General features: G+C 52.5%; 6 protein-coding genes across 6 annotated transcripts; 4 read left to right on the forward strand and 2 right to left on the reverse strand.

The window, feature by feature from the left end:
• The first annotated feature begins 135 nt into the window (after positions 1–135).
• HD553DRAFT_169689 (putative L-aminoadipate-semialdehyde dehydrogenase) lies at positions 136–4,681 on the forward strand. Its single transcript, XM_046176890.1, has 12 exons — positions 136–464; positions 569–638; positions 742–1,225; positions 1,306–1,356; positions 1,467–1,537; positions 1,615–1,723; positions 1,802–1,909; positions 1,984–2,361; positions 2,428–3,749; positions 3,814–3,895; positions 3,966–4,211; positions 4,286–4,681. The coding sequence occupies exons 1-12, from the start codon at positions 401–403 to the stop codon at positions 4,451–4,453; spliced, it is 3,153 nt and encodes a 1,050-aa protein (XP_046032406.1). The 5' UTR covers positions 136–400; the 3' UTR covers positions 4,454–4,681.
• A 584-nt stretch (positions 4,682–5,265) lies between these two features.
• On the forward strand, positions 5,266–7,989 carry HD553DRAFT_278632 (uncharacterized protein; the record flags this gene model as incomplete). Its single annotated transcript, XM_046178060.1, has 5 exons — positions 5,266–5,435; positions 5,555–6,197; positions 6,261–7,386; positions 7,456–7,590; positions 7,652–7,989. Coding segments are annotated over 5 exons (2,412 nt in total), but the record flags the coding sequence as incomplete, so codon positions are not given.
• Positions 7,990–8,912: 923 nt separating this feature from the next.
• On the reverse strand, positions 8,913–10,664 carry HD553DRAFT_346687 (PUA-like domain-containing protein; the record flags this gene model as incomplete). Its single annotated transcript, XM_046183230.1, has 2 exons — positions 8,913–9,610; positions 9,863–10,664. 2 exons carry the CDS (start codon positions 10,662–10,664, stop codon positions 8,913–8,915), a joined length of 1,500 nt encoding a protein of 499 aa, XP_046032408.1.
• A 1,713-nt stretch (positions 10,665–12,377) lies between these two features.
• HD553DRAFT_327322 (beta-lactamase/transpeptidase-like protein) lies at positions 12,378–15,542 on the forward strand (the record flags this gene model as incomplete). The annotated part of the gene is made up of 7 exons (XM_046181804.1): positions 12,378–12,713; positions 12,790–12,998; positions 13,066–13,492; positions 13,570–13,940; positions 13,996–14,428; positions 14,725–14,768; positions 15,308–15,542. 7 exons carry the CDS (start codon positions 12,378–12,380, stop codon positions 15,540–15,542), a joined length of 2,055 nt encoding a protein of 684 aa, XP_046032409.1.
• Positions 15,543–15,949: 407 nt separating this feature from the next.
• Positions 15,950–16,934, reverse strand: HD553DRAFT_327323 (ribonuclease H-like domain-containing protein; the record flags this gene model as incomplete). Its single annotated transcript, XM_046181805.1, has 4 exons — positions 15,950–16,075; positions 16,160–16,327; positions 16,501–16,589; positions 16,718–16,934. 4 exons carry the CDS (start codon positions 16,932–16,934, stop codon positions 15,950–15,952), a joined length of 600 nt encoding a protein of 199 aa, XP_046032410.1.
• A 273-nt stretch (positions 16,935–17,207) lies between these two features.
• HD553DRAFT_320885 (putative calcium activated cation channel) lies at positions 17,208–20,860 on the forward strand. Its single transcript, XM_046181185.1, has 22 exons — positions 17,208–17,369; positions 17,450–17,666; positions 17,737–17,798; positions 17,868–18,170; positions 18,270–18,411; positions 18,505–18,515; positions 18,582–18,642; positions 18,722–18,865; positions 18,933–18,960; positions 19,026–19,058; positions 19,131–19,199; positions 19,265–19,342; positions 19,415–19,446; positions 19,529–19,537; positions 19,611–19,632; positions 19,701–19,706; positions 19,770–19,855; positions 19,916–19,947; positions 20,019–20,028; positions 20,094–20,163; positions 20,235–20,501; positions 20,571–20,860. The coding sequence occupies exons 1-22, from the start codon at positions 17,283–17,285 to the stop codon at positions 20,683–20,685; spliced, it is 1,884 nt and encodes a 627-aa protein (XP_046032411.1). The 5' UTR covers positions 17,208–17,282; the 3' UTR covers positions 20,686–20,860.
• Positions 20,861–22,404: the final 1,544 nt, after the last annotated feature.

A 22,404-nucleotide genomic window follows, 5' to 3' on the forward strand; every position in this document is an offset into this window, starting at 1 on the left:
CGGCCGCGTGCGTATCGGCAGTTCGGCCTGGACCGAAGTCACTCCCTTCCGAACCGAAGTCTGCCGATGTCCCGCGATAGTAGTGTCCCGACATCCGAACAAGGAGGTCTCTCTCCCAGCTCCCATCTCCCATCTCCTAGGCTTCCAGGATCATAGCATGCTCGTATGATAGTGTGGCGGTTTCGTACTATTTCGGCCGTCACGCCGGCCCGTGATCCCGGTCCGAACATTGGAGGGCACTCTGCTCCGAAGATGGCGACGACCTTGTTATTTAGGAGGGCAGGAGTGATTGTTCGTGGGACATGGTCACGTATGTATACCCCTCATTCACCCTGGATGATCGACCGACTGACCCTTGACGGCTCGCTCTCAGACCACCCTCACCCCTAAGACCATCACTATGCCGACTGCGACGCCTCTGTTCAAAGCTCGTTCAGTGACATCGCTGATCGATACTCGAGCTCGTAAGTTCAAGGTTCACCTCATCGATTTCGGGGCTTGACAATCTCGATATCGCGTGCAAAGAGGTTGACGTTCCATGTCGGTATTCTTTGTTGACATCTAACAGGCGAGAATCCTGATGATCCCGCCGTTCACACCGGTGCGGCCGAGTTTGGGGACGAGCTCCGGACTTTGACGTGAGCTGGTTCTTGTGCCTCGGGGCGAGCAAGCCAGCGACTCGGTTCGACAGATATTAACCAACGTCTACATAACTGTGTATTGTCTCTGTTCATCTTGCAGCTACTCTCAACTCGCTCGAGCTGTCGATCGACTCGCCGCGCACTTCCACCCTCTGGCAAGGTCTTCCACAATATCATCCACATCCACATCGGCATCGGCATCGGCATCTGTACCCCCCGAACAAGTCATCGCCGTACTCGTCTCCACAGCAATAGACGAGACGCTCCTAGAAATCGCACTCGCCAAACTAGGTCTCACCCCTCTCCTCTTATCGGTTAATAACTCTCCAGCGGCCGTAGCCCATCTTATTACGGTGACAAAGGCGACCCACTTGATCTATTCGCCCAGATACCAGAAGACCGCGGAGATTGCCAGGGATGAGCTTGCTGCGAAGAATATCGCGGTGAAGATTATGCAGGATACGAGGTTCCCACTTTGGGGTCCGGGCGGGGTGGATGATGCCAAGATTGCGAGGTTTCCGGCGAGGTTGACACCGGATGTGGAAAGTTCGAGGACGGCTGTCATCTTGCATTCGAGCGGGTCGGTAAGTCGTGAGAGAAAGAGAAAACTCTATTAGGCGGCCGATTTCCTGACTGACTGGATATGGTTGTTCTTTCTTCGTAGACGGGATTTCCGAAACCGGTATACATCACCCACTATGGGCTTATCGCCAACGTAAGTAAAGCTCTCAAGCAACGACCCATCTACAAGCCCGCTATTATTTGTCCAGCGATCGCCATCTGATATCGACCTGAATACATTATGTGATACGTAACAATGATTAGCTTCACCACGCTCTTGCGTTGCCCGGGTTCAGTGCGCTGCCGCTCTTCCACGGGTTTGGACACTTTAGCATGTGAGTACACGTACACGATCACTTTGAGAATCAGGTATCAGGAGAGACGTAGGCTCATATATTGGAATCTTATCTAGCTTTCGGTGCATCTACCATGCACAGCCTTTTACCCTTATCCCCCCTCACCTGCCGTTGACCTCGGCCAACATCTGTAGGGTCATCAAAGAGTCTCCTTCTCCCCCTCGTGTGAGTACATGGTCCTGTTATCGAGAACATACATACACGTCTGCTGATACTGGCGTGTGACGCCGACTTCTTTCATAGCAACACTTTGCGGTTCCCTACGTTCTGAAGCTATTGGCCGAGACGGAAGAGGGTATCGAGACGTTGGCCGGGTTTGACGCCGTGTCGTTTGCCGGCGCTGCAGTCCCGGTGAGCTATTCCTCCGAGCCAATCTTTTCGCTTGGCCACATAAGCTCATCCCCCTGTTTCATGAATCTGGGTAGGACGACCTTGGAGATCGTCTAGTCGCAGCCGGAGTCAACCTTATCAGCTACTGGGGATTGACCGAGACTGGCGCCGTCCTCAATTCCAAACGAGACTTTGCAAAAGACAAGGGATGGAACTGGCTCAGATCCGAGGGGTTGGCAGCGCAATACCTCGAAGCGGAACCCCGGGGCGGGGATACGTTCGAACTGGTCGTCAAGGACGGGTATCCCCCGAAGATTATGAGCAATCGAGATGATGGGTCTTATGCCACCAAGGATCTCTTCCTGAGACATCCTACCGAGCCGAACTGGTACAAGTACATCGGACGGCTGGACGACACATTGACTCAGACGTTGGGTGAAAAGACGAATCCCGTCCCGATGGAGCTGGCTATCGTGAGTATGAGCGTCATGCGATAAACGAGACTGCCCTGATGTTCCGTCTTATCCTCATTTTCGCAGAGAGGGAACTCTTCGCTCATTCAAGAATGCATCGTGTTCGGAGACGGGCGCCCTCAGGTCGGCTGTCTCTTGCTTCCCTCGGACACGGCAGGTGAACTCTGGAAAGACCGAAAGGCCTTCTTGGACCGGGTGTGGCCCGTTATCGACGACATCAACGGGCGATCACCCACTCATAGCCGAATCCTCCCGGAAATGGTCGGAATCTTGCCTCCTGGTACCGAGATTCCTGTGGCCACCAAGATGACCATCTTGCGACCTGCTTGCTACAAGAAGTTCGCCGCGGAGATCGATGCGTTGTACTCTGGGTTTGAGAACGGCATCGGACAGGCGAAGCGAGTGCTGGAAGATCAGGGGGAGATGCAGGTCTTTCTCAGAGACACCATCACCAACGTCCTCGGCAACAAGGGAGAGGATCTGGAGTCGAACACTGATCTGTTCGCCTACGGTGTGGATTCGCTTCAGGCTACACGCATCCGGAACGTCATCCAAAAGTCGATCGAGCTTAACGGTCGGACTCTGGGACAAAACGTCGTGTACGAGCATCCCTCGATAAAAGCGTTGTCGACCTACTTGCTCGAGTTGATGTCGGGAATGGACCAGGACAAGAGCACCGCCAAGCAACATCAGGTCATGCTGGACATGGTCGACAAGTGGTCGTCTCGACTGGTCGAGGATAGGAGCGTGTACAAAAGTGTGGACGTCGCTTCATCTGCTGGCGGCGAGGTCGTGCTCTTGACCGGTGCGACGGGATCTCTAGGAGCGCACATTCTAGACTGTCTCATCCGGTCACCGTCTGTTCACAAGGTCATCTGCCTTTCGAGGGCCAAATCCCATGACGATTCTCTGTACCGCGTCCAAACTTCTCTGCGAGAGCGGATGCGCCCGGCTACCTGTCTGGACAAGCTGGTCTCCTTTGCCGCAGACGTGAACAAGGCAGATCTCGGTCTAAGCTCGGCCGAGTACGAAATGTTACGCACCGAAGTCACCACGATCATTCACAACGCTTGGCCCGTCAACTTTGTCTTGTCAACCGAGTCCTTCGACGAGCATGTCGGCGGGGCGGTCAACCTCCTCAACTTGGCTCTCAAGTCGCCCAAAGACAAGACACCTGCGTTCTACTTTTCATCATCGGTCGGTACTCGACAAGGCCGCTACGAGGCGTCTGTATCGGAGGATTTCCCCGATAGTCCTGAAACTGCAGGACCGATGGGTTATGCCAGGTCGAAATGGGTCGTCGAGAAGGTGTTGGAGAGAGCAGGGAAGTCGACCGAAGCGACTGTCGCAGTACTAAGGATCGGGCAACTCGTGGGCGATACGGAAAAGTGAGTCGACAGTCGCGCGCTGTAGCCCTGAGGCGTATCTGACTGACTTGAGATCGACTCACAGCGGCGTGTGGAACGAGACCGAGGCCTGGCCGTTGATGTTCAGGTCGATCGACACTGTTGGAGCCTTGCCAATGCTTCAAGAGGTAAGCACAGTGCCGAAACTGACGCAAAAAGATTCGCTCCGGACTGATAACCCACATCGGCATTCATCAGACCCTGAGCTGGTTACCTGTTGATTTCGCTGGTCGAGCGATTGTAGAGATCGTCACTTCGTCCGACCAACCGAAGAGCGCCGTTTACCATATCGTCAACCCGAATATCACGGGTACCTGGAAGGACATCATCGACGGGTTGCGGAAGGCTGGCAAAACATTCGACCTTGTCGACAGATTTGAATGGCTACGACGTTTAAGCCTATCCGAGCCTGACGTAACGAAAAATCCGACATACAAGCTTCTCGTGAGTCGCCTTCGAGGTGTTTGAGGGCGACTGAGTCGTTTCACAACTAACGCGTCGCGGCGCTCTTCTCACAGACATTTTACACGAACCGTATGGGCGACAAGAGCGAAAGGCCAGCCATGGACTTTGTGGTAGAGCAGACTCGTCGATCAGCCTCGACCATAGGTCAGTGTCCGCCATTGTCAGAGGCGCTGGCGGAACGGTGGACGAAGCACTGGCGCGAGACTGGTTTCCTAGCTTGAAGCGCCTCGTTCCCGACTTGAGACTCTGCCAGCTGTGGCCTATCTACCATCTACCTTACGAATCAAGATCAAGTTGTATCGCTCTACATGTGCTGGGATGGACATTATTATTGCATCATGATGATATGCCGTACATCTGCCGCTCAGCCAAGGGATTGTCTCTGTCCTTCTTCCGAATGGTCCGAGGTTCCCGGGGAGCCAACCCGGTTGGCAAGAGCAGAGCAGGCGATGATGATAGCTATGATGATCGCCCAACCGATATATTTTACACCTGTACACCTGTCGCAAACCACGGCCGACAGCAACATCTTCACGGTCTCGGTCAGACCCCTGCGACTGTATAGCTCCCCTTGACTTGGAGATTACTGGCTCGCAGTCTACTCAAAATCGGGTCATCACAGCCTTCGCAGCTTCGCAACAGTTTCGGCTTTCAATAAATAAACTAGGCGATCAAGATGGAGTTCAACTCTAGCGAACAACACCGAGAGCGATCATCGTTGAATCAGGAAGCTTCAGAATCATCCGGAAGACCAGATGTGCACCGTCGACAGGGTTGGGGTTCAGACAGTCGGGACGATCGAGCTGAGCCCGCCGACGGTCGAAAGGGTGGCAGCGGGATTATCAGGGTTAGCCGTAAGTAGACCGCTGAAAGCAGGTCGCTAAGCGGCATCGTAATGGCTGAAGGGCCTTTCTTGTCGTCTCATCTGGTATGCAGAAGCATGTGTAAGTAGTCTAGTCTTGGCATCGAGCCAACTAACGAGGATAGCGGGATCTGCTGCTGAAGCTTGTGATGGATCTCTGCACAGACAAACTGTCGCCGGATGAAGTTGCGATGCGTCAATGCGGATGATCCTCCTTGCAAAAGATGCGCTCATTTCGGGGAAGACTGTATCGTTGGTCAACCGACACAGAGGAGGTTAAATGCCCGAGCGAAAAAGAAGGACGACACGCACGACCCATCACGGGCTCGAGAAGAAGAACGGTCATCCTCGGGGTCCAAGAACGACTCCTATCTCGGCCCGAGTGCCTCGAAAGCGTGAGCCAGCAAGGAATCGACCGACCTTGAAGATGATGTGATACTAAATCTCTGCCTATATGTAGTCGGATCGAACAGCTTGAGAACAAGGTCAACTCCATGCAGTCCACCTTGCAAGACATCCTTGCGGTATTGCAGAGCGGTGTACCAGCGACCTCCTCCCAGGCTCCGCCAAACTTAGAACGACCTTTTCTGCCGGATGCCGCTGTGGTTCCGGACATTATTGGATCATACGGCGAGAGAAATCACCATCCAATCAGGAGTCAGTCATCAATATCCGCTCAAGTCTCGCTACCTCCAGACGAGACCATTTGGCAAGCGGAAGAGGTGATTTCTCAGCCGTCGAGCCGAACCCACTCGTTTTTGCAAGCGATGCCACGTCCTGCTCAAGGAGGAGCGATGTTTCCATTCGACAATCCAGCCTGGTTCGTTCAGCCAATCGCATCAGGCTCAACCGTATCCCTGGATCCTACTTCACATTCACAGGCCATCATCGACAATCCGGGGCTGTCAGCTCATGTGAACGATACCCATTCGATCAAGCGTGCAATGTCCTCTGATGAGAGGGCAAATTCCCAGTCGCCTTCCGATGAAGACGACGAAGATCCGTTGGCTCCCGGCCGTATTGCGGCTCCTCTCGGTACGATGGCGGATTTGGCAGAAGTAGCCGTTGAAAGGGCAAACTACGAAAGTCGTGCACGCGAAAACGTCAATGTCAGCGAAGTCAACACGGTCTCCAGCCTGGATCTCGGCCCTAACAAGAAGCGGAAGCTGGGGTTGGCGACCGCTCCTGAACACTTGTCAGCAAGGCATCTGAAGGAATCGCGGTTGACAAGCCCATTGCCGTCTCGAGATCGAGCTGCTGTTGCATCTTCCGGCTTGACGACCGATGAGGTTGACGTGGTCGATGCAGGCCTCGTGGAAGAAACAGACGCTCGGGAATTACACCACCTCTTCTTTCAAGGCTGCAATATCTTCATCCCGATCTTCGATTCTCATTCAGATACCTGGGAGAGCCTCAAACGTCGATCCCCTTTGCTGCTCACGACGATCGTGGGTATCGGAGCTCGAGTGAGAGATGGCGGCGGTCCTGTGAGCGCTACGCAGCACGACGCTCTGACGCATGCACGCAGACTCGCCTCGAACACGCTTTTCGATTCGACTCCGAAAGCGGAGACTGTCCAGGCCATGATCTTGCTTGCGACCTACAACGACAACGGCAGGATTCCGGCCAGCCACGCGAACGCCCTCGCTATGGCGATCGGCTTGGACAGCCACCTGATGCAATTGCTACGAACGGGCATGGGTGCCGGACTTTCTCGCGACGAACTGGAATCCGAGCGGCACCTGGTCGTGGGCAGCAGGATCATTCTATATCTGTTTCAGCTCGAACACCAGCTCGCGTTCGGCACAGGGCGCCCGGCGCTGTTTCGCAAGGATCTCGGTATCGATCGTTGCCGGGAGCTCCTCTCGCATCCCCTCTCGTTACCTTCGGACGCGAGGCTCGTGTCTACTGTGGAGATGATGTCCCTAAGAGCGCCGCTCCACGTTCTCTTGACCAACTCTCCCGACCAAGCTTTGGATCAGGAAACCATCTCCCAGCTTCGAGAAGCGAATGCTGGCTTTGAGAGGTGGTTGAGGCATTGGGACGCCGTCTTTACGGAAACATTTCCACAAGAACAGCAGTCAGACTTTTACCGGGAATCGCTCGTTGCGCAGAGGGAGTATGCCAGTCTGTTCACCAACTCACAGCTGCTGCGGGAGATAAGGAGCGCAAGCGATGTCAAGCGAATGCCGAACGATAAACGAGAACTAGCTTTACGCGCTATGGAGAACGCACAGAACTGCATACGAATCGCTCTAAGGGGCAAGAGCTACGGCCGTGCTTTCAAATTCGGTAGGTGGCCTTTGTCATTGTGCTCCGACGTTTTTCGCTTGACTGATTTCCTGCTCTTGCTCGACACAGCTGTGCACTACACCCACGTATGCGTCGCGTTCGCAGCGTCGTTCTTGATTCGGATCGCCAGATTGTTCCCAAGCCAGCTCGATCTTCGACAGACTGCCAAAGACGTCGAAGAGCTGGCGGTTCTTTTGTCGCAAGGTCAGTCGGATGCGCCAGGCCCTTGGTGGTCGATAATTGACAATAAGACCTGCCGAACCAGTACCTGCTGGCCGGTACGCTCGTTCGATCCGTCTCATTCTGAGGAGAGCTCGACGACGCAACGAGATACCGCTCCCATCGCGAGCTACGTCTCCCTCACGAACGAATCTCGTGCCGACTGATCGACATGGGCCATGTATCCCCGCACATGCCGAATACGACCAGACGCCGATCGACAACTCGTCTGATCATCGTAATATGAGGGTTTCCGCCGACGAAGCTGGATTTTTCGACCCCTCCTTAGACCAAGGTTCTTCTTACCAATACGACTTTGATTACGCGCAGCGGCTCTGGGAGCAAGCTGGACTCTCCGACAGCAATGACTTGCTACCTCTGTGAGTCGTATGGGTGCACGGCTCTGTGCTATGCTGTCTGGGCTTATCAAGGCGTTGATTCGGCCTCACAGGTTTCTCGATGGCGAATCGCTCGGCAACACCACTCTGAACGCTTCTTTCGCCCTCGAAGACTTTTTCATACCGCCAGAGTTGGATCTCAGATTCAATCATCTGGGCATGTTTCCCGATTCGTGATTCAGCTAGATGTACCCCCTGATGATAGACACAATAGTATGCCTTGATGGAATGCCGACGATTTGGGCAACTCACGGCCCGCAGCGCCTTGTTCACATCGCCCACATCCTTGCCGTTCCGGTATCGCTCGAAAGCCAGTGCCAAAAACGAGCTTGCAGATCCGCCCAATCTCGATGCACGGCTTGGATCGGCCTCTCTCGAGGTGGCCGCAAGCCTGAAGATTCTCGTTGTCTCAAGACGTCTACAGCGATTACGTGGCTATTGGAGTTTTTCGCTCTCCTTATACCGAACCTCTTCCAAGTGCCAATTCTCCTCATTTCCAGGTGAAGAACCGACGTATGGATCGTCTTGCGTCCTAGCTCTCAGAGTTGTAAATGTACGATTCCGCCTGGACACGAGGACGCGTTCGAGACAGAGGGATACCGGCCGGAGTGTTTCTGAAGCAACCGAGGCGTGCCTGGTTTGCCAGCTGTGTCGATTTGATCAGATTGATGGGTCCGAGGTTGGGAATAAACCGTCTGATTACAAGTCGATTTCGATCAACGTGGGAATTCCGAGTCGGAGTCACTCCATTGCTAGCCTGCACATTCAGGAATAGGATTCTGATCTTCAAGATCTGCACAAGCCGACCGAATACTATTATCAGTTGTCGCGCCCCTTAGATTGCAAAGACCAGCCGGCTCACACAAGATTGTCTTCCCGTATCATAGCCCGCTACCGATTCCCCAGAGCCTACCTGCCAGGACGGCCTCTCCTACTCTTCGCCATACACCTTGTCCGTTCTCCTCGCTCCGCAATCGGCGTAGCGATAGCGACAGCGATAGGCGCAGGAGCAGGCGCAGCCGCAGGCACAGGCACAGCCGCAGGCACAGGCACAGCCGCAGGTGCGGCAGTGACTACGATGACATCCTCCACCTCGATGGCGCTTTCAACATTGGATCCCGCCCGGAAAGGAAGGCGAAGACTAGCTTCTTCCCGGCTGATCGCCAGTTCGTCCCCGCTGCTTGCTACCTCATCCTCATCCCCGTCGTCCGAGTCCGATTCCGATTCCACGTCGACCGCGATAGCGATATTCTGCCCATATGCTGATCCGTCGTCTTCACTCGAGCTGCTTTCAGCTTCGAGCTCACTCTCACTTTGACTTCCGTCTCCTGCTCGCTCCGCCAGTTCCACCTCGACGTCATCTGCGACTTCGAATTCGACTTGATCTTCCTCTCCATCTTCATCGCCCTCAGATTCTTCCTCGGCCCAGACCCACCCTAGCCCACCCCGACTGCCCGTTCCGTTCCGGCCTCCGGTTTTGCTTCTCTTCGGTATATTCCCTTGTCGTGGACATCGACGGAATTCGAACGTGCATACTTGTTTGCCCGTGATAGGTGATTTGATCGCTCGGGCGGAGATGATCTTGTAAAGGCCGTCGTACCGAAAGCCTTTTGTGATACAAGCGAGATGGTTTTGTCATGTATGGGTGCGAGGTTGGAGACAGGTAGGGTTGAAGGGGGTATCGAGGAGGACGGATGAGATTGCGATGCACGACGGTGTCGACCATGGGGGTGCGGGTCGAGAAGTAGAAAGCCGGGTATTCGATGTGGAGACGATCGATTTGAAGCAAGTAGTCAGCTTGTATCTTTGCTAACCTTGGAGTTCCTCACAACGACTGTGTGACATGCCCCTCGACTTACCATGCTCCGGCGCCCAAACGCAATTAGACCTACTCCCCCTGATGACCCTGATCACAGTCCCCGTCTCCATATTCTTTTCCAAGGCCTGATGTATTGCATGCTCAAAAGTCTGATCTCTACTCTGCACTTGTGCCCCGCCACCACCTCTAATGCCATCCCGGAAGGAAAAGTTCCCGTAAGCGGAGATGAAGGTGAACCGGTTTCCGAAGTCCAGAGAATCTTGCCAGGCCATATTGGCAGAGGAATTGAAGCCTCCCTGGCCGTATAAGCAGAGAGAAGCTGCGGGCTTCAAGGAGGTGGACCGTACTCTCAGACCTCCGTCGTGTACGGTAGGGCTGATAAGGGTCTTGTGGTCCCACGTCCTGAAGACCGGGACGCCCGGTACGTTCCCATAGACGATAGAAGGCGGAGCAGCTTTGGGTTCAGGTTGATACCGTAGGAATTCTCCTGTAGAGGTACGCTGTTTTAAAGCACGGCCGTTGTAAACGATCTGACCCTTTGAAGCTGGGCGGCGTGAGGTTCGACGGAGACTAGCAGGGTCGACGACGGGTTTCTCTTCGCGTTTGACCCGTTGACCCGCGGGAATAGGAGTCGATGAAGAGGACGATGACGCTCCGGGTAGGGTAGGAATCTGGAACAAACCCAGACCTTCGAGAAGAGCTTGATTCTCGGCAATCTGACGTTCTCTGGCCTGTTCGTAGGTCTCGCCCTCGTTCGAGTTTGACTCAGAATCGGAGTCCGGCTCGGATTTGATCGATGGGGATTCCGATTTGACGCGTTGTAGGGTCCGAGTGGGCGGCATGGTTACCGATTAATTAGATGAACATGCGAATGGATGGAGCTGGATATCGACCGCTGTAGAGGTAGGCGAATATGAACACTTTGTGACTTCTCCCGGTCATTGTCGAATGCGATGTCCGGGCTCGAGGTCGAGGTGCGTGGATGCTCCCCAAAGTGAATATTCGATGTGAAATGTTGCTGTTTCCACCGGGCGACGCTCGTGTTTCAGCATGAGCGACGTCTCGCATATTCGAACTTTGCCTGCAAGTCGCGATCTCAGTCCCCAGGAAAGTTGTATTCCACTGCAGGACTCTTCCTGGGATGATCGAGAAGCCACCGAGCGTCTGGCCCGCATGCTTTTCGTACGCCGCCCGATGCCTCATGGGGTCCGCTTCACACGCACTCCCGTTCCATAGTAGCCTGTCGAACAGTTCCGCAGTCGCGATTGAGAACGGTATACCTAAGATATAGGCCGGAAAGAACCCGTCGAGAGTAAACCTAGAGTACATTAAGAATGGTAGCCATTTCTGGAATCCCTACACTGTTGATGCAGTCGAGCCCTACGCCTCCTTTTGCGGCCGAACACTGCATCGTAAGAGAAGCATTAATTGTCACCCGGGTGGGTAGATGCCTATGCTGCAAGACCGTACTGTGGGAAGTATTGCCACCAGGTATAATCTTCAGAATATTACCATCGGTCGTTTCGCTATCCATAATCGTTCCATATGACACTCTTGGTCTAATTCCATTCGCTTTTGTCGACCGCCGAGGCTCGTTATCGCATGTCTTCACTTGGATCGCTCAGCGTTGCAATCTCCTGCGACCATCTGCGGGATTACCATATATCCGGCACATCAAAGTCCTAAATCCCCATGACGCCAAGAGAGCGACTTTCCGCGGTTCAGTAAGCTGAACTACAAGCAGACATTGATTTCGCTGCTGTGCCTTGGACGATGTGCGGATCCATTCTCGTGCATCCTCTAGTGCACATCAACCTCGTCCAATTCATTTATTGTATCGTTGTAACGAGACATGAAATCAAGAGACGACTACCGACGGTCCAACAACCAGAGTAAAATAACCTATTGGTGGAAACAGAGAAGTAAGCTTCGGCTCCATAGTAGCATCGGTAACTCTTTTGTCAGCAGATATTGTGCAAGTCATTTTCTTAGTTGGATCTCAACGAGCCCTGCGAGGTACCTCATCGCCCAAGGGTTCTTCATTGTCTTCTACCAAACTCGCTAAAGTCGCTGTAGTATAGGGCAATGCGAGGGCGACCCCTAAGAAGGAAGCCGTACCTGCTGACTGAAACTCAAGAACCTCGCGCTCCTTTGTGGTCAATTACGAGAGGTGGCGTATCAAATTTTCGAGGCCTGGACTATTTGGATCGTGATTGTTCAGGCCAATCAAACGCCAGGTCACATCCGTGCTGGGAACATAACGAGATGGCAGCCCTGCGACGGTGCCAGATTATTTCGTCCGTTCGCTGCAACACAGACGATCAAAGGCCTTTGAGGTTCTCGGAAGCATACCTAGCTGTTTCACATCCCAGCACGCCACGATGATGACGACGATGAAAGGGCAACGTTCCTTTGTTCTAGACGAGGCCATCCAGAAGGATGAGAGGGTATATATGTCGGCAACATTCGTCGAAGGATCTTGCTGTAGTGACCGGCGAGTTGATTCCAGGATATCGATCGAGAAGTTTCCGAAGCTCGAACGCTCTCTTGCAAACATGGCGGACAGCAACCTATCGCTCACCGTTCCCTCTTACACCTGGCCCCTGCTCGTCGGCTCAGCCATCATCTACCTGTTGATGCGTCGTCGGCTGGAGAAGGCACAGTGGACCTCGAACCCACCCTCACTCAAGGAGAAGACTGCCGGGATCCATCTCACTGGCGATCAAGTCATCTCGCCCAGAACTTTGGACTACCTTGAGAACATGCGGGATCAATGGCAGATCCCTGGAGTCTCTATTGCCATTGTCAGAATGAACAAGGATGGGGCATGGGAGAAACAGACCATTGGGTTGGGCAGGAAGGATGCAGAGGGTAATCAAGTTACTGAAAGAGTAGGTCAAGGAATTTATCCCTCTGCTTCAGCTCCCATCAAACAAGATTGATTGCCTGATTTTTTTCTGTATGCAGACTCTTTTCAGCATTGGATCCAACTCAAAACTCTTTACCACCATTGCTGCTGGTCTTTCCTTGTCCCAAGCTAAATTGTCTTGGCACTCACTTGTGAAAGATGTCATTCCGTATTTTCAAATGATGAACAAGGAAGCAGAGGAGCAAGCTACATTCATTGACCTGATGAGCCACCAGACGGGATTGGCAAGGCATGACATTTCCTACAAGTAAGTGATTGCCAGAAGGGGGACAATCATCACAGCTTTAAGATACTGACCTGTGAACGTACACCAGCGCTGACATCACAGTTGAAGAAATGACCAAATCCCTTGCCCACTTGAAGCCCTCGGCTCCTTTCAAATCACTCTATCAGTACAACAATATTGCCTACAACACTGTCTCGTCTCTGCCTGAGCTACTCCTTGGCCAGAAGTTTGATGAGTTTATCAAAAATATCATCTTGGGCCCTTTGGGGATGAATCATAGCTTCTATGATATTGAGTTTGCAAGGGCAACACAAGACCTCAGCAGCGCATTTGCCAGAAAGATATCCATTGGCCAATCAGGTCTACAAGACGTTGAGGTTGCCCAGGAGGACATCAAGGCAGGAAGGAGGCTGAGCAATGAAGGTAGAGGGAGTGAACAAGCTCTTGGTTGGCCCATACAATACTGGCAAGGAGGTGCTGGGGCAGGTGGCATAATCACATGTTCCAAAGATCTGGTAAGCGATCGACCTTTGATCACAAAACAAACAAAAAAACTTCCCCATGCTAATTGATTCATGCACTTGTGTTGTAGACCATTTGGCTACAAACCATGCTATTGAATGGAGAACATCCAGAAACGCAAAAGCAGATTATCCCATCTTGGATCTTTCAAGATGCTATCAAGCCACAGGTTCCAATTGTCCCTCAACCGGAAGACTCAGAAATGACAAAGTCATTCTACGGTCTTGCTCAGATGACCTCTACTTATCGCAACCACAAGATCATCTACCATCCTGGAGGAATGCCTGGACAGCGCTCTGCCTTCATCAGGCTCCCTGATGAGATGCTAGGAGTTGCCATCATGTGCAATGATGATGATCTTGGTGACCTGTTCAATGAAGTGGCAAAGTGGAGGATCATTGATGATCTGTTGGGACTTGGTCCAGTTGACTTCAAGACTAGGTGAGTATACACAATAACGCAGTGTGACTAATAGCTGATTTGTTTTGGTGATCAGGAGGATGAACAAGTTCCTGGATGACCACAAACCCAAGCTTCCCAAAAGGAAGCCTGGAAACCCCAAGCCCCCTACCAACGGATTCGAAGCCATTGCTGGGCGCTATCATGACGCAGGATATGGTGACATTGAGCTACATCCCCTCATCACTGCCCGGAATGCTGGTGAATCGGCCTGGTCCTTCACCACCAAGTTTGACAAGATCTTTTGCAAGGAGCTCCTGTTCGAGCATTTTGATGGTGACATTTTTTATGTGACAGCCAAGATCACTTTTGAAACAGGTGCTGTCATTTGGGACATGACTGGTCAAGGCATCCAAGCTCATTTTGGAGAAGGTGGAGTGGGACTTCAGCACATCTGGGGGGAGGGTCTTCCAGATGGCAACATGGAGAGGGATGGCATCAGGAAGGGATCCGAGGTGTTCTTTGTCAAGGTTTCTTGAGACAATCTGTACAGATATAACGAGACAAAATGGTAGATCAATGCATACAGGCCCGACAAGTCTACCTCATGCCGGGGAGCGGGTAGACCACGCTTTGCTTGTTTGCTCTTCCATCTTGTTGCAATGATATAACACAGCTGTAGAATTTGACTGTGAAACCCTGATACCGATGAGACATAGCCTGGTTGTTGCCCCACCAAGACCCAATTCCTGTAACGTTGGCTGTAGCAAGCATATATCGGGCATCTGCAGCGTTTCTGAACCCCACAGCGATCATCAACGGATAGGCTTGGCTGGTCATCTATGCGGCGTTGTCAAACATGCTGCCAATGTGAGCAGCGATCCTTGACAGGAACGTTTGGCCAACATCATATTGGCAAAATTTGATGTGCTGCACAAGCGCCATCGACAGGGTCCGCATGAAATAAGGGTAGGGCCTGGATCCAAACCAGTAAAGGTGACAGAGCCCATGCCACATGTCATCCCTGTTGGTGTAAGATCCGTCAAGGTCAAGTCTTGCGGATTCAAGGGAATGGTCAAAGAAGACACCTTGGGAATAGTCGACGAGGATGGGTGGCAAGGTTTTTGAGCAGTCGACGACAATGGGGCGGAAGACGTCTGAACGGTCGATGAAATTCGGGCCAAAGGTTCCCTCTTCCTTTTGGACAAGGAAGTTTCCTGGCCAGAAGGTCTGCGCAGGGGGGCGGGACAAGGGAGGATTCATATAACAGTCTACCCAACGGTTGACATCACCACGTTGCTATCGACATCGTCGCGCTGCAGCGAGTGCCTGCCGCGATGCGCCGCAAGAATCCCGCCAAAATCAAGAAATGTCACCCCGCTCATAACGCCGTGGTGGTGACCGTGTAGGCCTTACATAATGGTTAAGAACATTCGATCTTCTCAAGACATCTGCCATCTATCAGATACAGTGACGCCTGCGTCATTTGAATCCCGATCGCGAGACCCCCCGCCCGAAGCCGGAGTGCACAACCTTGACTCTACCAAATGTCTCACTGCACGCTCCTCTCGAGAGCGCTGCGTCCCGTTCCACCTCGAAGACCCAAACCCTGCTCGTACCGAGACACCTCTCCCTTATCCGTAAACCGGTAGAGTGAGCAAGAACAAAGAGACGGCCCGGTAAGTATTGAGGGGAGATAGGGCTAGACTATCGAGCGGTGCCGATATGGGCTGATCGATTTCGGCCACGTGCTGCAGAAGGGCTGAGGGTGAAGATGAAGAGTGAGCTGAAGCTTGTAAGTGACATCGCTCTGGATTGACAAGTATTCTCGTGATCAGTCGTCCTGACTTGTGGAGTTGAAAGAGCTAGCTGCCCGACTGACCAATTTCCCCATTGTGACGATCAAATTGCGTAGTATCCGAAGAACGGTCTATGTTCAATCAAGTCAAGCGTGCGAAACCAACATCAGCCAACGATCTAGTGTCAAAGGATGACTAGCTCATGGCTTTAACTCACCTCGACTTCAAAGCTCAAACCTATCTAATGTCTTTCTAAAAGTACCAATCGACGTAATGGTTCGGAATGGCGCTCGTCACATCCTTTCCCTCTGTCAGCGCTTCTTCCCATCCTTCCCGATGAGCTAGATAGACGTCAAATGCCGCTTTGGCATCTTCCACCTGTTATATCAAGATCGGCGAGTCAGGCTGAGCCACGTTCCCAAATCACAAGTAGGAAGACCGAAAACGAGCCGTTTGGCTTACCGGAGAATGCCCTTCATCTCCCATCTGTATATCCCGCCCCAAAACATCCTTTGCGACCTTGACCAAGGCCGGGTCTTGGCCCTCTTTAAGGACCTGCATGCGGTGGCGGATAGGATAGTAAAGCGCTGTATCTCGGGTTCGTTCGACGGGGAGTCTGATCTTCAGGGCCTATTGACGGGATGAGGTGTTTTGATATGGGGGTGGAAGCGAACGTGTGGGGGAGATAGTGAGAAAGGGCAAAAAAGGAGGGTTGTCAGCCAGCCTGGTCAGACAGGGAGGAAGGAAGAAGAAAGGGTGGGAGAAACAAAAGAGGTAGAGATAGACGGGCTGGTAGGACTTACGGCGAGGTCGTTGAACAGCGCATGACCGATGACGATCTTCCCCCTGATGACTTCTCTGACTTTCGCCTGGACGTCCTCGAATTTCGGTGCTATACTTCGTTATCAGCGAGAATACGAAGGTGCATTTGATCAGTATACATTATCATTGCCAGTGACCGTAATCGGTGCGTAAATTGACGGATTTCAAAAGGACCCGTAAAACAGGAACCGGACCTACCGTCGACCAGATCCGACGCTCTCACCCCCGAAGACTTCGTACAATAATCCTCCACGCAATCCGGATGTACGTGTACGAACGACTCGTAGACCACCTTCCCATCGTGATTGACCACGGCCACTCTGGCCAGAGCGATGTTTTCCGATGCGAATCCTTGTTTGGTGGTGATGACCATTTCGCAGTCGATGGCAACGTAGTCGCTCAGGGGTTTGGTCATGTTGGAGAACTACTAGCGGGATGACTGAAACGAGACATGGACATAGCCTGGAGATTGATATAAAGTTTAAGGAGCAAAGGAAGGGTTTGATGAAATAGAGGGTGTTGACACGGCCCAACAGGATGTGCAATGGTTATCGCATGCGATACTAACAGGTGCGATTTGACCCGAGACTCTCAGTCGACCATCCCTACGTCATCGCGCTCATTCCTATTCATCCCTCCCTTGCCATGTCTTAGTCGTTGATCGTTTATCGCACAAGGTGCAAGGTGCCTTCTTCAGTTCGACAGATACTAGCTTGACCGTTAATTAGCAGATAGCTAACTTCTAGTCTTGCCAATACTTACCATGCCTGTCGAATTGCGAGGCGGAGACGCTCTCGCCTTCGAGGAACAAGGCAGTCTGATGAGCGCTCGTTCCATCATGCCTCAACCCGTGAGCCGGGGCTCGCTCTCCCTATCAGACCCTTTGCTTTAGTTTGCTGATACATGTCTCATCCCTGGAACACATCTCAGAACACCGTCACCAAACTGGTCAAGCGTGTCCGTCTCATGATCCTCAAGCTGATCCCCGTCGAAGTCAACCTGGAAGATATCACCGATGCGACGAGCTCGATCGTCTCGCCAGGGGTGGTCGCCGCTTTCGCCCAAGCCGGGGGTGATTTTAGCGAAGCTGTGCCTTTTGCGCTGATGCAAGCTAGAGCTCAGTTTTTGAAGGAAGCAAGGCAGTCCCGTAGGTCTTTCGTGAGCTTGATGTACCGTCACGGCTGAGACCGACTTATCGTAACGTCCTCTCGTTTCAGCTGCGGATTATGATGAGAACATGTGCCGCTCGACTACCGCCGAGGTCATTGCTAGACGGCTGGTACGTACACCACTTCATTAAAAACCTGATGGCGCCCGCTCATCACCTCATTATGTCCCTCATGTTCAGGTCCACACCTTGTCCTTCGAGAAACAGACGAGCGTCATGTCGACCCGTTACCGTTACGTAGAATCCGACGGGGACATCTCCGCTCCAGCCTCAGCTCTCGAAGTGGCCATCGACCAGTTCGCCATCCAATTCCTGAGCTCGTCCGAGGCTGAGAACGTCGTCAACGCCCTCTGGAGGGGTCAATTGGTAGCCGAGTACGGGGACAACGACAATATCGAATACGTCCCGTTCGATAAGGACGGTTCGGCTAGCTTCTGGGATCATCTGAATGTTCATCGTCTTCAGGTACCTCGGTACCAGAACGTGAGTATAGTATCCCCTCCTTTCACCCGCTACACCTTCGCCTATACTAGTACGCTTACCTGCATTTACATTACTACCTGACCTTTCTCTGCCTACAAGATGTTCTCCATCGCCACCTGGCTGTTCTTCCTCTTCATCTACTCTCAGGCCGTCCAAACTCCTCTAGACAGCCAGGACGAGAAACACTTGTCCGAGTGGGAGTGGATCTTGTACATCCTGACCGTCTCGTTCTTCCTCGATGGTAAGTACGAGAAGGGGCGGTTCATACATACGGCCGGTCAATTTTGCACAGGGCTGTTGAGCTGATCCCGGTCTGGCTATATATATCTCGCAGGTGCCAACAAAGTAAGTTTCTGATGGCTGCATCGGCTGTGACTTCGGCTGACGGGACAAAACACGGCGATAATTCAGCTGTATAAGCGAATCCGTCTGAGTTCCAATCCGGGTGCCGCTTTCAGCTTCTGGGTGGTCGGTGAGCCTGCTCGACTTTTCCCCGTCAAGCTTCAATCATCCTGCATTCCGCTGATCCGAATTACCTGGCTGCATCGCAGTCGACCTGATCATCCAGTCTACTCTCATGGCCGCACTTGGCTTGCGCTTGGCTGCCATCTTCACCAAGAATCCTGAACAGACTACATACCTCCACCTAAGATCTTTCCAGGTCTTGAGTATGTGCGCGCCTTTGATCTGGATCAGTAAGTCGATTGCAGTGGAGATCGATGTGCCATGCGAATACACGCTGACATAGTGCAATGTGTTTAGAGTTGATCACGGTCTTCGACTATATCAAGTAGGTTGAGATCGCCTGGGATGGCCGGGAAATGATGGTTGTAAAGCTGAACTCCCGGGGTATAGGTTCATCGGTACCATGCAGATCATCGTCTTCCGGTAAGCCGCCATGCGGTCCGGATCTGGGCATTGTATGGAACCCAGCTGATGTTCAGTGATTTGGACTGATAGAATGCTGCGGGACTCGGCGATCTTCGGAGTCCTATTGGCCATCTCCTCGATCGGTTTCTTGCAGGCATTGTGAGTACGCTGTCAGTGTAAGTGTTGGTCACAGCATGGTCCTGACTCTGGCGGCCGTTTGTTAGATACGCCTTGGACGCTGCAGATGGAGAGACCGCCGAAGTGGGAGTGATCTTCAATTCGCTAGCTCAAGCTTTGCTAGGGTATGGCATTCGTGAAGCCTAGTTCGACTCGAACTTGGGCTACGATGACTTATGCCTTGTCCGCCTTTGCAGCTCGCCAGACTTTGACACGCCCTCTGAACGATGTGAGTAGGATGGGAGTTGCGATCACCGCATGGGAAAGGGTTTGACCGAACCGCTATCCTATACAATCGTCTTTAACGACAGTTGGCTACCGTGAGTTACGGTTGGATCTTATCAGAGCCTGCGATCTATACTCACGACCTTCGCTATGTTGCTACTATTCTAGCTTTCGGTCTCATCATCTACTAGTAAGTCTCAAGAATATCGGTCCTGCGGGGGAGCCTGCACTGACGCTGGTGTTTTGATACTTCTTTAGCGGCTGGTATGATACCCTCACTGGAGGTTTTTGAGTTCGCCGATCCTAAAAGCTTGTCTTCGTTGCCAGGAACGTCGTCGGAACTGTCATCCTCCTCAACATCTTGATCGCCTTGTACAACGATTCCTTCAGCAGGATCGAGGAAGAGGCCACGGGTAAGTCGTTAGCAGGAGGTGGTATTGTTTAGCATACACGCTGAATTCCTTTTTATGTAGATTACCACATGGCATTCTTTGCCGGGAAATGCGTGAGTCTGCGCTCAAGCGCGGTAGCTCTTCTTGTCCTGAAACATTGTCTCCCTTCTTCGCCGGATTCCAGATCAGTATGAGTGAGTCCATGTGTGACAACTGCATCAACATGATATCGGATTCTGACGAGCATGGGTTTCGACAGTTCGAGGACCGGATCTTTTCTACTATCCGCCGCCGCTGAACCTAGTCGAGTTCTTCATCGCTCCGCTCGAGTGAGTCGTCCAGGCAGCATATCCAGGCACAAAGAATGCGTAGCTAACGATCGATGTTGCACGCACTCCAGCTGGCTCCTCTCGAAACAAGCCTATGCTAGCCTCAATAGGGGTATCATGAGCATCCTGTTCGCCTTGCCACTCGCAGGACTGGCGATTTTCGAATCTCAGATGAATGTCAAGCATAGTCGTCGTATGAGGATCCTCTTGGGCAAGGATCACACCGACAACGACGGCGAGGAGGACGATGAGAGCGCTCAGAACCCCGAGTGCGAGGATGATGATGAAGGCAAGATTTGCAAGCGCGAGTTTGCCGACCTCGTCAAGGACTTTCCAGAGTGAGTAATTCGCAATCGACGAGCGATGAAGCGGGGACTGACTTCGACACGTTTGCTTCGTCCTCTCAGCACTGCGATTTCAAGTTCCGGTGCAATCCAAGCTCAACTAAGCGACATGCAGAAACAAATAGCGAAACTCGAATCGCTACTCAAGGCTCAATCCAACTCAAAGAGCGAGCAATGAGCTTTACACGAGAGCGGCTCATCTCCACGAACCGATACATCGCCCCAGGGATCAGTTATAGACTTTTCCAATGTCAGAGACGTTTTGAGCTGATACTGTCGATCATTCGAGATTCAACTCTCGTTGTAGACGTTATTGCTACTATTTGCCAAAGATCCATTCGCATACCCCTGCATTACTTTGATTCTGATGCTCGGCTCTTTGTGATGCAGCATCTATCTCGAGCACATCACAACATGTGTCGAAGCCTGAAGCCACTCTGCTATCAGCCTCAAGAGATGCGACGACGTTGTCCCCGTCGGTGATTGCATCATCAGACGATGGCTTACCACACCTATCCCTGTGCGCGTGAAGGCCTAGGCAAGGCAAACGGGTCGACCACGCGTCAGCTTAATTCTATGCTAGCGACCGCTTTGTGGGCCTCGCGCGATCCCACTCGCAAATTTGGTCAGATACGTGTCGCCTTTGAGTCTTTTGTTTACAATTGCTCGCTTATTCTCTTCCCGCACGTAAAACCTGTTTCCCGCAGAAAAACAGCTCTTTTGTCCTCCCTGTTAAACTACTCAAGTGCTTCTCGCATCACAGATCACGGTGTTTCAGTTCATTCGACGTCTGACATTCTTTTGTACATACGTTCATGTGCTTTGTTTGTCTCGTCCTGCAAGTCAAAACCTATCTTAACCTTCCTTCTCTCGCAGTATATAACACTGCAGACCACAAACAAGCATTATTTTTTCTACTGTTTTTGCGCGAGAAACACTCCATAACTATCTATCTCCTTCTTCCATTTACACTTACTCCTCCCGCTTGTTCACTCTCGTGCACTACCAATTTGAACGGCATGAACTCCACTCTTGGTAAGCATATCAAGCCTGTTCCCCTCCAACGCTAGCTCCAGCATGTCATCTTCTGCACGTGTGTGTTCAACACTGTCTCATCGTCGTTCACAGCTCCGGAGAACCCGCCTACCCCACCTTCCACCCAAAAGCCCCTTTTTGATTCCCGCACAGGGCCAGGCTCAGTTCCCGTCACTCCCACCGGCGACAACAAGCAGCGATCTCTCCTCGATTTCATGTCCAGATCTTCTAGTCGTACTCCCAAGCCGGACGGCTCTGCAGCGAGGTTGACTCCTCTTCGAACGGGTCGAACTGAGCCGGATCCCGATCGCAGCAAGGACGGATCCCGCAGTCCCTCCTCGCACTCCCAGAAGAATGCCAACAGTGAGCTCCCATCCCTCTCGTTCCCCTGCGTTGTGTCGCCTGATCATTCGTCATGTTCAGCCGCTGCACCACCAGCTCAAGGGACTTCCCCGACCCCAGTTCCCGCTGCTTTAAAACCCGCCCGGAGCACAACCCCGACTGCGCCTCCACCAACGCTGATCGGGTACGACTATCCCGACTCTGACCTGCAAGTCGTTCACAACTCCCTCTTGCGGTCAATCAGGGAGGCCAACAAGCAGCCTGCTCCTAGGGTGGATGCGGTCCGCCAGATTCAATGGGAGCTGCCCTCAATTCCCGCTGCAATCGCTTCGACCGCTGGAGAGTCCGAGGCTCAGGACTCTTCTTCCGCCCTTCCCCCTCTGCCGGATCACGATAACGCTGGCCGAGCGTATCTACCTCCTTCTGCACTGTTTGGTGCTATGGCATCTTCTATCGTTCGGGAATGGGTAGGTTCTTCTTCTTGCCCATGCTCAGCAATAGCTGAGCGATTTGACCTAAT

This window comes from Filobasidium floriforme (assembly GCF_021052385.1).
Source record: "Filobasidium floriforme strain CBS 6241 chromosome Unknown HD553scaffold_34, whole genome shotgun sequence".
Lineage (NCBI taxonomy): Eukaryota > Fungi > Basidiomycota > Tremellomycetes > Filobasidiales > Filobasidiaceae > Filobasidium > Filobasidium floriforme.